At 36.0% G+C, this 14,477-nt stretch overlaps 1 protein-coding gene across 1 annotated transcript in view; it reads right to left on the bottom strand.

The window, feature by feature from the left end:
• GPC5 (glypican 5) overlaps window positions 1-14,477 on the bottom strand; it is a 1,374,959-nt gene that overhangs the window by 917,903 nt on the left and 442,579 nt on the right. The window contains exon 6 of the mRNA XM_032610694.1: window positions 13,688-13,808. Coding sequence (XP_032466585.1) covers window positions 13,688-13,808 — 121 coding nt within the window. The remainder of the gene's footprint in view (window positions 1-13,687; window positions 13,809-14,477) is intronic.

Genomic DNA, 14,477 nt, shown 5'->3' with positions numbered 1-14,477 from the left:
GCTTATCTTAGAGGCTCTACTGCAGCAGCAGCTTGGTATGTTTTTGCACAGGTGGGTTTGAACTCCTGACTTCTGTCATAACAATAACATGCTTCCGGTTCTGTGATCTGAGAAAGATGACCAACATGTGCAACCGATCTGGACTTCCAGCAAAACCCAGCCCAGCCCAGCAGAGACCAGCTGAATCACAGCTGACAACAGATGCATGAACAAGTAAACGAAGATACTTATTGATGTATTTCACTAAGTTTTACTTGGTTTTTAAACACAAAATTATCGTGGCAATAGCTTGACTGCTTCAAAGGTGTCACGGTCCAACATTTCTATTATTCCGTCATCACATCTATTACGGACACATCACAATTAAAAAAGTAAGTTATAATTATATTCTAATTGAAGTAAATGGTACCACAGTATTTTATTAAATATCCTCTCATTCATTTCATATTCAATCTCAGTTGAATGGCTTCTAGTCCTGGAACTGGGACAAATTCTCTGAAGCTATATCAGAAATCTTACTATAAAGCTTACAAAATCAATTCCTTTACCTTTTTATTATGACAGTGTTTTACTACAAGTAGGTACGGTCTTATTCAATTTTGTATGCCCACTACTTAGGAAATCTCCTGATCCATAATACAGCCTAATAATATTTGCTGAATAAAGTACAGAGACATGGTCAGACTCCCTTCCCTTACTTGATGAGAAGAAGACTAGTTCATAAGTGCAATACACTTTCTCATCAACATCCTCGTTTAAATCATTTTGTGTACTCCCTGTATCTATTATTATGCCTGACACCTAGTGGATACTAAACTGCTTTATTCAGTGAATAAATGAGTAGACAAATGAGTAAAATGGCACAGGAATTTAAAAATTATAATCCAAGACTGAAAGCATATTATTTGTAATTAGAATGACATTAAATAGTTACTGTTAGTATTTGATCATTACTAATGATCAAATTCTGTTTCATTTAAATTTTACATATAGTGAGCAATTTAACTATAAATTTCATTCATTTGTTCAATAGATATATATTGAACATTTTTTATGTTTCCATGCTCTCTGCTAGACACAATGAGGAAATACAAGTATGGCCCATAACATAATGGAGATGGTAGTCAAAAGGCATCACAAGCGACATTAGGCATAAAGGTTTATTTTAAATGGATAATTCCTTGGATATTTTCCCTTGTTACAAATCCAAGAAATGCATTTGTATGTTGAGATGCAATACATTCTTAAAATATCAGAAAAAGAGATATTTTTAAGGTTGGGTAAAAGGTGACACTATAATGAATTAGCACAGAAACATGAAAAAGCCACTAGTCATGAGAGTATTTGTGAAACAGACATAGAAAATTACTTTTCTAATAAAGTTATTGTGTCCTTGGATGACAAATAATTTTGCTACTCAATTTTCATCAATGAAAAAACACAATACAGTCAAAACTATGTATTTCATAATTGAAGTATATAAATAACTCACTTTGATATGTCTGAGGCATGTATCACATTTTTTAAAATGGGAAATTATGAAATTTAAACTCTGTACCAATTTTAATGGGTGTAAATCAAATATTTTGAAAACTCTTAAGAATTAGGTCTCATTTCAACATCTATTAAGTGCCTTAAGAACATTTATTTTCTAGAAATTTTAAACTGCTCTTCTGATAATATGATTCTTTTACAAAGATCTTGAGAAGATTTTCTTATCATTAAGTTAAAAATGAATGTGCACAATAGGAAGTCACTAGGATATAGTAAATAACTTGGTTTGTTATATATACCTAATAAATTCAAATTACTCTTTTATAATTAAAAGCTGACAAGCTCATTTGCTTTTATAAGATAAAAAGAAAAGGAGCATTAAAGGAAGTTAAATTAGATTTTACCATCTGTTTAATGAGTTTCAGACCTGGTTTGATAATATATTTCCAGATATAAAATTTCAAAATAATCATTCTCAGAAATAGTAACTGACCTGCCTTGTATAAAGGTATATAAATGCCTATTCAAACTCATTACTATAAAACTCATGATTTGTTTTATTTCTAATGAAACCAATTAAGTTTCCACCATATCAATGTGAAACACATAATGATGCAGAACTTATATTCATACGACTTATCACATTTCTTAAGATTATAATTCATATTTTCATTTTATCATAGGCCTTTTACTTCATTTAGTTTTTAATGAATCTTTATACAGTATTTATTTCACTTCTTCAATATCCTGTGCCTAAGAAACCTTCCCATTGATCCCCAATGACCACATTCCTCTCATAAGTCAGCCTACTTTCAAGGTGCATTCACTGCTTCAAAACTATAGGGGGCCATCTGGTTAAGTGCTGCTGAATTGCAAGAAACATATCCAGAAACTCTTCTGCTCTGACGAAGTACGTCTTCAAAGCACATTCATAAAATGACATTCAAGTGATTATAGAGTACATTTACGGAGTCTGCAAAGCATTATGGACTCATCATAACGCCTGCAGAAAGCTGAGAATATGCATGAGCCACTCACATGGCAAAGGAGTGCTACAGAAGATCATTAGATGGATTCCTTTTTGCATGCCAGACTTTGGGGTATTTGGAATCAAGTTGTGACAGCTGCCAGCAGAGGACGGCGCATGGCCCAGAAAATTGTGAATAACAAGAAGAGAAAAGCTGGATTGTTTGATTGGGAAGCGTTATGAACTACTATAACCCTAGGTTCCCAGAATTCAATGAGGGTGGTAGAACTATGAACCTGAATTAATATCCAGAAAAAGCTAGAGGAGGAGTTTCTCTGCAACGTTTAATCAGAGCAAAAAGATCGGCCAAGTCCAAACAGAAATATTAGCCAAGTTTGCAAGATATGGTTCAAAACACTAAACTCAGACTAACCAAGATATTTGGGTACAGAAAAAGTTGATTTTTTCTTCTCTAAAGAAGCGCTCTCATAGGTCAGTTGCAGAGTGCCAGGAAGAACACAGGAATACATGTGCCCTTCTTTGGAGGAAACTGAGACATAATGGATGACTATGAGATACAGAAAAAAAGAGACAATTTTTTTCCAAGTAAAAGTTAATAATAATGCGTTTTTCTTAAAAAAAATAGAATGGAAGAACTAGAAGTAAGAAAGAACCTGGGATATTGAAAGAACTGAAACAATGAGTGTGTATGTAGGGAGAGTAGATGTAACATTAGTGTAAGAAGGGGAGGAATTAGCTAATGAGGTTTGAGACATGGAAGACCAGATGATGCAGCTCCACATAAAACATGATGCAGTTTGTCTTTAGTTTTTTAAATTATATTTATGTTTATCAGAGTAATAAATATATTTAGTAAAAAACCAAGTAGTACCAAAAGATCTATTTAAAAGAAAGGAAAAAAAAAGCATTTCTACTCCCAAAGGCACTTTATAGACCATGTTTCCTGCTCCTGGTGAAAGCAATAAGCAACCTGATTGTTCTAGCATTAACCTTACATGTCTAAACCTTTATTAAATTGGCATTTATTTTGTTTCTTACTATCAATTCTTGGCAATATTTATTGATTTTCTGTTTATACCATCACAACCCACTTTCCTTTTTCCCATACAACTAATTTAATTTTAGCAAAGTTGTGATTACAGTAATAGTTTTATCTACAAATATTTTATTCAGTTCAGGGAAATAGTGTACTATGATTATATATCTTTTCATATAAAGGTTTTTGCTTTCCTATAATCTACAATTGCCATGGTATCTATCAATTTGCATAATTTGCCTTATATTTATCTAACTTTTTCCTTAAATGCTCTAGCAAGTCTGTCAAATGTTTTTTTGTTTTTTGTTTTTTTTGCGATACGCGGGCCTCTCACTGTTGTGGCCTCTCCCGTTGCGGAGCACAGGCTCCAGACGCACAGGCTCAGCGGCCATGGCTCACGGGCCCAGCCGCTCCACGGCATGTGGGATCTTCCCGGACCGGGGCACGAACCCGTGTCCCCTGTATCAACAGGCAGACTCTCAACCACTGCACCACCAGGGAAGCCTGTCAAATGTTTTTTTTCATACATTCCAACACATTAAGTTAGTAATTTTTTTTTCTTTTTGGCTTGCAAAATTCCTTCCCACAGTCATCCTTTTCCCTAACCTGATGTATTCAACATCATGTTGCCTGGACCCCATATATTCTCATTTCTTGATCACCCTTTGCCAACAGCTTTACACAGAAGGTATATAAAATATAAATTTGTGTATTCTTATCTCAAAAGCTTTTTAATCTATCCTCATACTTGATTTCCATTTTAGCTATGTATAGAATTTCAGGTCAGAAATCAGTTACCTCATAATTTGAAGGTACTGCTTTTCCATTTGCTTCTAGTACTCCTGTCAGTAAGAAACTACAAATCTGATCCCCATTCTTCATATGCATTTGTATGTATTTTGTTTGGTTTGTTTCTTTCACTGGAAGATTTTAATATCTTCTCTTCAATATTCATAAATTTCATAATTATTGTGTGTGGTGTGTGTGTGTGTGTTCATTCATTGTAATGGTCACTTGGTGAGCTCAATCTGGAGTCAAGACTCTTCATTTCTGAAAAAAGTGCTTTATTATTTATATGATAAACTCCTTCTCTCTATTAGTTTGGTTCTTTTCTCTGAAATTCTTATTACAAGGATCTCCTAGAGTAAAATTCTAACATCTCGTCATTTTACTATTTCCTTCTCTCTTTTTTGTTATTATTTTATAGAATATTTTTTGACTCTATCTTGAAAACCCTTCTAATGAATTTTAAATTTTTATATACTTTTAATTTTTGAACTTCCTTCTTATTCTTTCATTAATTTTTTAGGAGCAATATATTAGTATTTTTTTAACATACAATCTATTCTCTCATTTTTTGGAGGATATTCATATAGCTTATATATTTTCTTCTTCATACTCATCTATATTTTTCCATTTCTTTTTTTCTTTTACATTTATTTTTTTCCCGTTTTCCTTCAGTGCACAGTGATCTTTGATTGTCCATTGATATTGGGCATCAGAAGCCAACTGGAAGTTATTGTATGTATATAGGGCATAATAGAGGATTTCACCACCGTTCAATTAGATGATAAATTAACTTCTCAGTGGGTATAAGCCCAATCAGAATGTGGAAATATCTGTTCTAGAATTGATCAGTTTCTTCAAAGAAGAGTCATTTAATATTCTACATAAGTAGCTGGTACCTGCATGCTAGCATTCTGAAAACAAGCAGGTCAGTATCTGACTTTTCACTTAGTTCCTCTATTTCCTGTCTTGTGGTTCATTCTGTTCTATATTCTAGCGGTAGTTATGAGCCACGAATCTTCCTATAACAGCCCCCCCCCCAGAAAACACACCTCTAAACAAAAGGGGAGAAAAAGGAGTTATTTCCACTTTTCAAATATTACAAATAATGCTGCTGTCAACATTCATGCACAAAATTGTACAAATGTACAATTTTTCTTGTACAAATGTACAAAATTAAGAAAAGTTTTTGTACAAATGTACAAAAAAATCACCTAAATAAAAAATATTAAAGTTTTAGTGTCCAACATTCTCTCAATATGTTTGACAAACAGAAAACCTGCTGGAGGGCTTCCCTGGTGGCGCAGTGGTTGGGAGTCCGCCTGCCGATGCAGGGGACACGGGTTCGTGCCCCGGTCTGGGAGGATCCCACGTGCCGCGGAGCGGCTGGGCCCGTGAGCCATGGCCGCTGGGCCTGCGCGTCCGGAGCCTGTCCTCCGCAACGGGAGAGGCCACAGCAGTGAGAGGCCCGCGTAACGCATAAAAAAAAAAAAAAAAAAAAAAAAAAAAAAACCTGCTGGATAAATGGCTCAAATATTAATAGGTAATAATGATGTGGCAGCATCAGAGTAAATATAAAGTCAAATATTTACCCAACATAAAACAGCTACATACTCTTTAAATAATAAAAAATAAATGGCCAATGGCCAACCCAAACCCCATTACTTTCAAAAAGAGTTTTGAAACTTGCATTTCCAGTTGATTGTCCACTAATTTAAAAGGTTGGTTTTATGCTGACCATTGATTTTTTTAATGAAATGGCCAATAGTGAAGTCAATGCATTATACCACACTTTCCAGAAAGCAACCTTCCCTTGACTTTACTCAGACCAAACTAATTGCTAAATTAGATGACCATTCAACGTTACTGAGTGCATTTCAAATACTTTCTTCTGAACCAAAAACTAAACAGGCTTTGGTCACTACTGCATTGCTAATACAAAATCAAGAAGTGACTGTCCTTCTGGAATATTAATAAAGTAGGCCTGGGGACATGATATTAGTGTGTAGTGGAGATCAGGAGGAAGGAGTCAGCGTGCTGTAGTGATTTCCTAAGCAAGGAAATGAGTTGGTAGAAGTGGAAGAAGTTCAGAGTCAGCTGACACCTCATGGTCAAATAGTTTGCAATTAGGAATTGACCAACTGGCTCTTTGTCAGACTTATAAGCTATTAATAACAGGAAATGTTTTCCTAAATGCATTTCATAGTAGGTGATTTAATGAAAAAAGCTTGGACAGTTTTCATAATTCAGAAATTCTGAGATACTAGTATCTTTTTAAAATTCTGTGTCATTTTTTTTGTATTTATAAACACTAACCTTATAACCATACATTGAGATTTCAATTAGAATCTCATCTTAACCTATCATAGCTATTAAGTCACTATTTATCATATTGATATCCTAGGAACAAAATGAGATAAAAGAAAAGAGGCAATTTAACATAGTTTTCCCTACATAAAATAAGAAAGTCTCTCATCTCTTCTTGAAGCCATAGGTTGTGATTACTGAAATACACATTATAAAATATCTACGAATTTTGTGGTTTTAAGAAATGGTTATGATGACTGCTCTTTCTCGCATTTAAAAATCAAATTTATTTTATACATGAAGACATTTTTCTAAAGAAGTTTAGTCTTTCCATAAAAATGAATATTTAATAGAAACCGGTAATATCTTATATGTATTGGAATTGTTTGAAGACGTACAATGTTATTTAAATCTACTACTTTTAACAACACTGCAACATTTATTGGTCTGGCAATAAAAGAATTATAGAAAATTGCTGTGATATTACTTTTTATGTTTCATACTGAAAGTAGGTAAAGTAATTTCTAAGCAGTGGGTCATTACTGTCCACAACTAACAGCGCTCAGCAGTTAGGATTTTAACCGCTGACATCATTTTCTTTGAAAGATGATAGATGTTATTTAATGCTTAAAAGTAAATTGCTGCATAACTGTGACTTTTTTGCTGACAGCTTTGCCCTAAACAAACTTAGTCAATATGACCGAGAAGTTTCAAAATAAGCTTGTTAGGAGAGACAATCTGAATTAAAACGTTCATACATTTCCTCTGTCAGATGTACTAAGAGGAATCAAGCGCTGTTTCCTATCTATTATCGAAGGGCAATTCAGGCTGATGCAAACATCTAAGAAAGCTCATGTTAACCTTTTAAAATTCCGTCCTTTACACAATTCCTCACTGGAAGGCTAACAGCTACCCTATATTTATCACAGGTCGTTTTCAAAGGTACAAGCAATGTCCACCTTAAGCACAGGTTCTGGAATGTAGGAAACTGCAGGAATGTATCTCTGAGGGTTTGTATGGTGGCTTATCTAGAGAAAGATGCCAAAATCACAGATGGAGGGGAGCCGGGAATGACTTCCCTCTTTTGTCCAAGGTCCCTGTTCTCAGCTCAGAAGGACTTGCAGAGGCAGTGAGGGGACTTCGAAGCGCCGGAAATATTCCCTGAGGACAAAACTATAATCCATAGTTATCCATTTATATTGAATTTTCTTGGCATTTTTGTTCTTGGCAGGACTTAAAGATAGGGCTTGTCCTAAACAATTAAATAAAATTAAAGCTGTTTTCCCTTTCTCTAGGAAACCTTGAAAAAAAATTTTTTTCATAAATTTATTTATCTTTATATATTTTTGGTTGCGTTGGGTCTTCATTGCTGCGCGTGGGCTTTCTCTAGTTGCGTCGAGCGGGGGCTACTCTTTGTTGTGGTGCGCGGGCTTCTCATTGCGGTGACTTCTCTTGTTGCAGAGCACAGGTTCTAGGTGCACGGGCTTCAGTAGTTGTGGCTCGCGGGCTCTAGAGCGCAGGCTCAGTAGTTGTGGTGCAGGGGCTTAGTTGCTCCGTGGCATGTGGGATCTTCCTGGACCAGTGTTTGAACCCGTGTCCCCTGCATTGGCAGGCAGATTCTTAACTGCTGCACCACCAGGGAAGTCCTGAAAAATCTTATAAACTATTTTCTAATTAAAAATATTTATTTTGTCTAGTAGGTCTGTGTCTTTATTCCCGTCTTGCCCCTAGGTTCTTCATGACCTTTTTTTTTTTTTTTTTTTTGGTGTACGCAGGCCTCTCACTGTTGTGGCCTCTCCCATTGCGGAGCACAGGCTCCGGACGCGCAGGCTCAGCGGCCATGGCTCACGGGCCCAGCCGCTCCGCGGCATGTGGGATCTTCCCGGACCAGGGCACGAACACGTGTCCCCTGCATCGGCAGGCAGACTCTCAATCACTATGCCACCAGGGAAGCCCTTTTTTTTTTGGCCATTCTTGGTGTAGTCTCAGGTGACAGGAGCTCAGGCTAACATTTCTACTTTGGTTTGACTACTTTGGTTCCTAGAGCTCCATAATATTCCCTAACACTGATGTGTGGTCATTGCCATCTCTCACCTACACCCTCAATATGCAGGGAAAATTAAAATATATAATTTGCTTCACATATAAATTCCTATAATTTTCCTAGAGAAAAATTTAGCAATATTTATCAAAATACTTAAAATTATTAATGAACAGATTCTTGGTTACAACATTTAGAAATTTATCACAAGAGAAAAAAGTTGCAGAAAGATTTATGTATAGGGGATATACCTATTAGTAGTCTTTATTATCGTGAAAATTGGTAATAACCTAAATATCCAACTCAAGGTGCTTGAATTAAATAAAATTATAGTCCTACCATATGATAGAATATTCAGGCACTAGCAACCATATTGCAGAATATTTAATTCTGTGAAAAAAAAATTTATGTGTTGTTAGGTGAGTAGTTTGGGACACAAAACCAAATGTACTCTGTTTTATTAAAAGAAGTCAAATGTACACATAAGTACAAAAAAGTCTAGAAGGCTTATTTCCTGAGGCTTGTTGTTTCGTAAGTGGTATACCATTTATTTTCTACTCTTTCTATTGGTAAAATTTTCTAAAATAATAAAGTTTGGTTTATTATAACTGAGACATAATTCTTCAGTAAGAAAAAGTTAATGTTACTAAATATCTTGTCTGTCCAAGATCAAATCTCTAAGTATCTGCAAGGTACCACATACATTAAATAAATGATTTCTCCATTCGTAGATTTTTACAGTACACATTTTTCATAGAATTCTGCTGTTTTATATTCTCCTCTAATTGTTTTGGTACAAACTCTCACAAGAAAGTAGCAATCTCATACAGTCTCACGACTTGAACAGTATCTGTATACTGATGTTCCCAAATGTCCATTTCTAGTTCTAGGGTCGCCAATGAACTCTGTGCATGCCTCTGGGATGTCTAACAGGCATCTCAAATTTAAGAGAACCATTCATTTATTAATATCTGGTCAACTCCAACAACCAAACCCCAGATGCGCTCCACTTCCAGAATTCCTTTTTTCACTTCATGACATTATCATCCCCCCTGATTATCTTCCTTATACTCTCTTTCTCTTGTCCCAGTTTCCAATCCATCAACAATTCCTGATAACTCCACTCGCCAGATTGACCCAAATCCATCAGTTTCTCATATTATCCACTCTTCTTATTCTAGCCCCAATCAATTTCTACTCTTGCTCTTCAGGTCCATTTTCCATAGTAAAGCCAAAATTATCTTTATGAAACATAAATTAAATTCATCATACTCCACCTAAAGCCTTTAAATGGTTTCCTTTCCCACTTAGGAGAAAACTGAAATGCCCTACCAGAGCCTACCAGTTTCCCCTTAATTCATTTTATGTTTTCTTCTCTTCTGTATTCATTCTGTTCCAGACACATGGCTTTCTCTTTGTTCTCTGAATACAATTAACCTACTCCTGCCACAAGTCCTTGAATATATTATTTCCTCTGCCTCAAACACAGTTCTCCCCGGTTTTCCTATGATTCCTTCTCCCTTTCCCATGATTCCTTGTCAATCAGTATCAATCCAGCCGCCCCCCAACTTGGAATGGCCTCCACAAGCTCTCTCTTCTTGAGTGCCTTTCCCTACCTCATCTGTTCTGTTTTCTTGATTTGTTCACATTTGTCAGCTACAGGCATTGTATTGTCCTTTTCCTTAGAATATAAATCCCATGACAGCAGGGTTGTGTCTGCTTTGTTCACCCATGTAACCTCAGTGCCTTGTGCGGAACCAGGCCCATAGTGGGAATTCAATAAGTATTAGTGGAATATTTTGAATAAATTAATGATTAAGACATTTACAAAGTGGCATTTGCAAAGTAAAATCCCTACCCACTTGTTTAATGACTCTAACTGCAGAGGTTACAGGGTAGAAAATGAGGTGTGCTCAATGGCAGGCCTAGAAGAAAGATGTTTGGGGGCTAACATATGGAGACAGTTTTTGCTAATAAATATGGCTGGCTTATTTCCATATACTTAGATGTGGAAAAAAAAGGACAAGAGGAACTTTTGCTTACCCCTATGATGAGAGATGGCATTTTTACAGTATACTGTATTCTCGACAAATGCATTTAATATCCATTACAATAAAAAACAAACTCCAAACGCAAATAAGTGATCACCTAAATCTACAGATTAGATTCTGAAATATGTTCCTTCTTCTACTTCCTCCCTTGCTCCACACTTATTCTCAAATTAATAAATTCTCACTTATAGAAGACGGTTTTCTGAACCTTTTCAGACCTGACCCTGTGGTGGGTCTTTTTAACTGCCCCTGGATATTACAGCACAGCAGCCGTTCCCACTAGGACACACACATGTGACCAGCGGTCAGAAGTCTGGCAAAGTCAAAAATTTCTCTTCATCTCCAGTACAGCTGTCTTAGGAAAGAACATGTTCTAAGACATTACAGGTGAATATTGTACAAAATATGACTTTCTGCTATCTTCTGTAAAAATCTAAATTTCAATCATATCACCCTAGTAGACTTTAAAAAGATAGACCTCAAAGGTAGCATTTTATTTCATATTCTCTTGTAACTCTGGAAAGAAACTTAAGCATGAATAATTGGAGATCTGCACACTAATATAAAGATGAAAGAATGGGACTCAATTTAACATGGGTGCTAAAAAAAAGTGGAATTATTTCCCTGTGCCACCTTGAAAAGGATATGGCTTTGAAATCTATGAAGCAAGAAGGGTCAAATATCATGCCAAATGGGCAACATATCAGTGAACCCTCCTGTGAAGAATTTTTAATAAACCCTACATTTTGAGTATCTACTTATTTCTTTGTGAATATGTTTTTTTTACATGTATTCTTTTGTATATAGCAGCTCCATCCTTATTGCCTACAACAGGGTTTTCCATCTGTTTTTCTAATATATGTATGTGTGTGTGTGTGTGTGTGTGTGTATACATATACCATTAAAACAGTTTGAACACACACCCACTCAACACATATTTATGTATTTCTAAACTATATGCATGTGCTATTGCACTGTTACATATTTTATATACCTTCCTACAACCAAAAAAAAAAACACAAAACCTTAAAAGAACGTGACAGAACAAATATACATTGAAGTTCTGTATTTCCTTTCTGCCCTCCAGTGGCTCAGCTTGTGAACTCCCTGGGGAATGCTTAGCCCACGTTGGAGACCACTAAGCTTTGCTGTCTCTCAGCGAGAGGAACCACTTTTTATTAAAGATCTTTTGATTTTATGATCCATTGTGCACTAGAGTTTTTGAATAATACATATCTACATACCATATTATAGCCCGTGATGCTGTGAGGTGCCACCTAGATGAAGGCATTTGTTCCTCTAGCTGTATGTAATATTGTTGGCTCTGACTGAGAGCTGAGTTAACACACCCTACCTCCACCCCACTAGCCCTCATCCAATCACTGGTCAGTGTGGGACAATGAAGACCCACCTCCTTGTTTCAACTCAGGACAACCTGAAAGAGGCCTCCCAGCTCCTGAGGTCCTACTGGGTTCAGGCGAGGCTTCTGTTAAAGCTACAACACAGTCCCGTTGCTCCCTCTGTGCTGTGCCCCTCCCTCCAGCCCCTTACTGACTGCAGGGCACTCTGCCGTGAACCTCCTGCACACACATCTCTGTTTCACAGTCTCTTTCCCGGGGAACTCCAACAAAAACATATATACATCGGCATATACTTAGGAATCTAGTTTGTTTATGTGTCAAGTTCCTAATAGATTGTTTATTGGCCCACTGGAAATTTAAGAATTAAAAAATATCCTAGGGGCTTCCCTGGTGGTGCAGTGGTTGAGAGTCCACCTGCCGATGCAGGGGACATGGGTTCGTGTCCCGGTCCGGGAAGATCCCACGTGCCGCAGAGCGGCTGGGCCCGTGAGCGGCACCACTTTTCTCTTATACTTTTCCTAATGGAACTTATATTTGATTCTGCTCTCCAGGGTGAGAGCTCTGTTTTCCCAATGTACCAGCCGCAGAAAGAGCAAAGTAGCCATTATTGCCTCCTGAAAAGGAGAAATCTCTGGTATTGGACACAAGCCCCCATATCTTGCTTTGTTCAATCTGTAGAGACTCCCATAAAAATGGAATCCTAAGAACTGGCCCCATATAAACTTAAGTTTTGCAGAACAGTTATGAGAAGCATACCAACGACTCTGGAATAATATCAATAAAAACTCAGTACTATGCTTAGGTATAGATTCTGACATAGAACACTAGAAGTCAGTGTCAACTATCCATACGAAGTTTTGCTTAGAAAAAATTAAAATATAAATTGTTATAAAAAGACTAATAACTTAAAAAATAGCCCTTCTTAGCCCAAACCCCAACAGATGCAGAATGGAAGGTGGTTTTTACAACATGTAATATAATATTTGGCTTTCATTAATCAAATAGTTTGATGAAATATTCCTTTGACAGATACCTTCATGCTTTACTTGCCATGTATTAAAAACAGCAGTATACACTCACTTAATTAAATAATATTATTAAAGATAAAACAAGTATCTCATAAACAACCATTAGGTAACATGTAAAAGGTGATACAGGAAATAAATACAAGAAATGCATGTGATTCATTTATGACTTAACTTTTGTTGAAAAGGCAGCAAAAACCTTCACAGCAAGGCTCAGAAAGTTGCCTGGAAGGTGACTTTGGCATCTTCCATGCTCTTCTATGTGTTTTCTTTGTTGGTGACAGTAGTTCCCATGTCTAAAGCTTATTCGTTAGGGATGAAGCTCATCCTGAGAGTCTCATTATTTATCGAAACCCTGAAACCATGGTTCCTTTTACAGATAGATATTATCCATCCATTAAAATACTGCTGCACATTGACTATATATGAAAATCACTCAACCAAATACTTCCAAAACTCTAGATACAAATAATTTATTCCAGTACTCAGTTTCAGGTAGGATTATCAGATAGGATTAACAGGTTGATGACATATAATGGAAAGTCATCATTCCCTAGTTATCACTGAGTATACCAATAAATAGAGCATTGGCACTTACCTGAATAACATGCTTCAGTTTATCAATAATCTGATTTATCACAGGATCGGTTCCTTTGACTTTGACTTCGGGATTTCCAGACTGGGCTTTGATTCCATTTCCAACCACACGCTGAGTATAGCTAACAAAGTGAAAAGTGAAAGGTACATGACTTAATAATCTGGTCACAGTATTATCTGCCACAACTTTTTGAACAGATTCGAGTTCAGAATCTTACTCCTTCAAGAGTATAAAATAATGTATTTTTTCTTGGACCAGAACCGGGCACATCTTCAATGTTTTTTCCTGGTAAAACACTTAGCATGCAAATACAGACTATTCTATTGTTATCCTCTCAAAAGACCCAACCAAAAATTGTGTTTTTAATACTACTTACCAATATACTAAAAAAAGTTAATATACATCTCACTTTGTTACCAATCTTTGCTGAATTACACACGTCTGAATCCATATCATCTGGGTCAATTCACTTCATTTTACACAGTATTTAGATGAATCACAGTAATATTTTTTTACATATTGGACTACAAAAGAAATATATATACACATATGTATGTCACATAATGTCAACTTAGTACTCAAACAAATATTTAGATTCATCAGTCACAAAGATGTATTAAGTGCCCCCTCCTATATTCCAGTCCTATACTACATGACTGGGGTTATAAGGAGTTATAAGACTCAATTCTTATCCTCACAGCACTCATTATATACCTGGGAATATAATGTATCAATTAACTTGTTCATTCATGCATTCATTCATTACATTATATTTAAAAGTTCTTACTAG

The sequence above is a fragment of the Phocoena sinus genome, chromosome 18 (assembly GCF_008692025.1).
Source record: "Phocoena sinus isolate mPhoSin1 chromosome 18, mPhoSin1.pri, whole genome shotgun sequence".
Classification (NCBI taxonomy): domain Eukaryota; kingdom Metazoa; phylum Chordata; class Mammalia; order Artiodactyla; family Phocoenidae; genus Phocoena; species Phocoena sinus.
The sequence above is the reverse complement of the archived record's forward strand: the minus strand, read 5'-3'. Positions and strand labels throughout refer to the sequence as shown.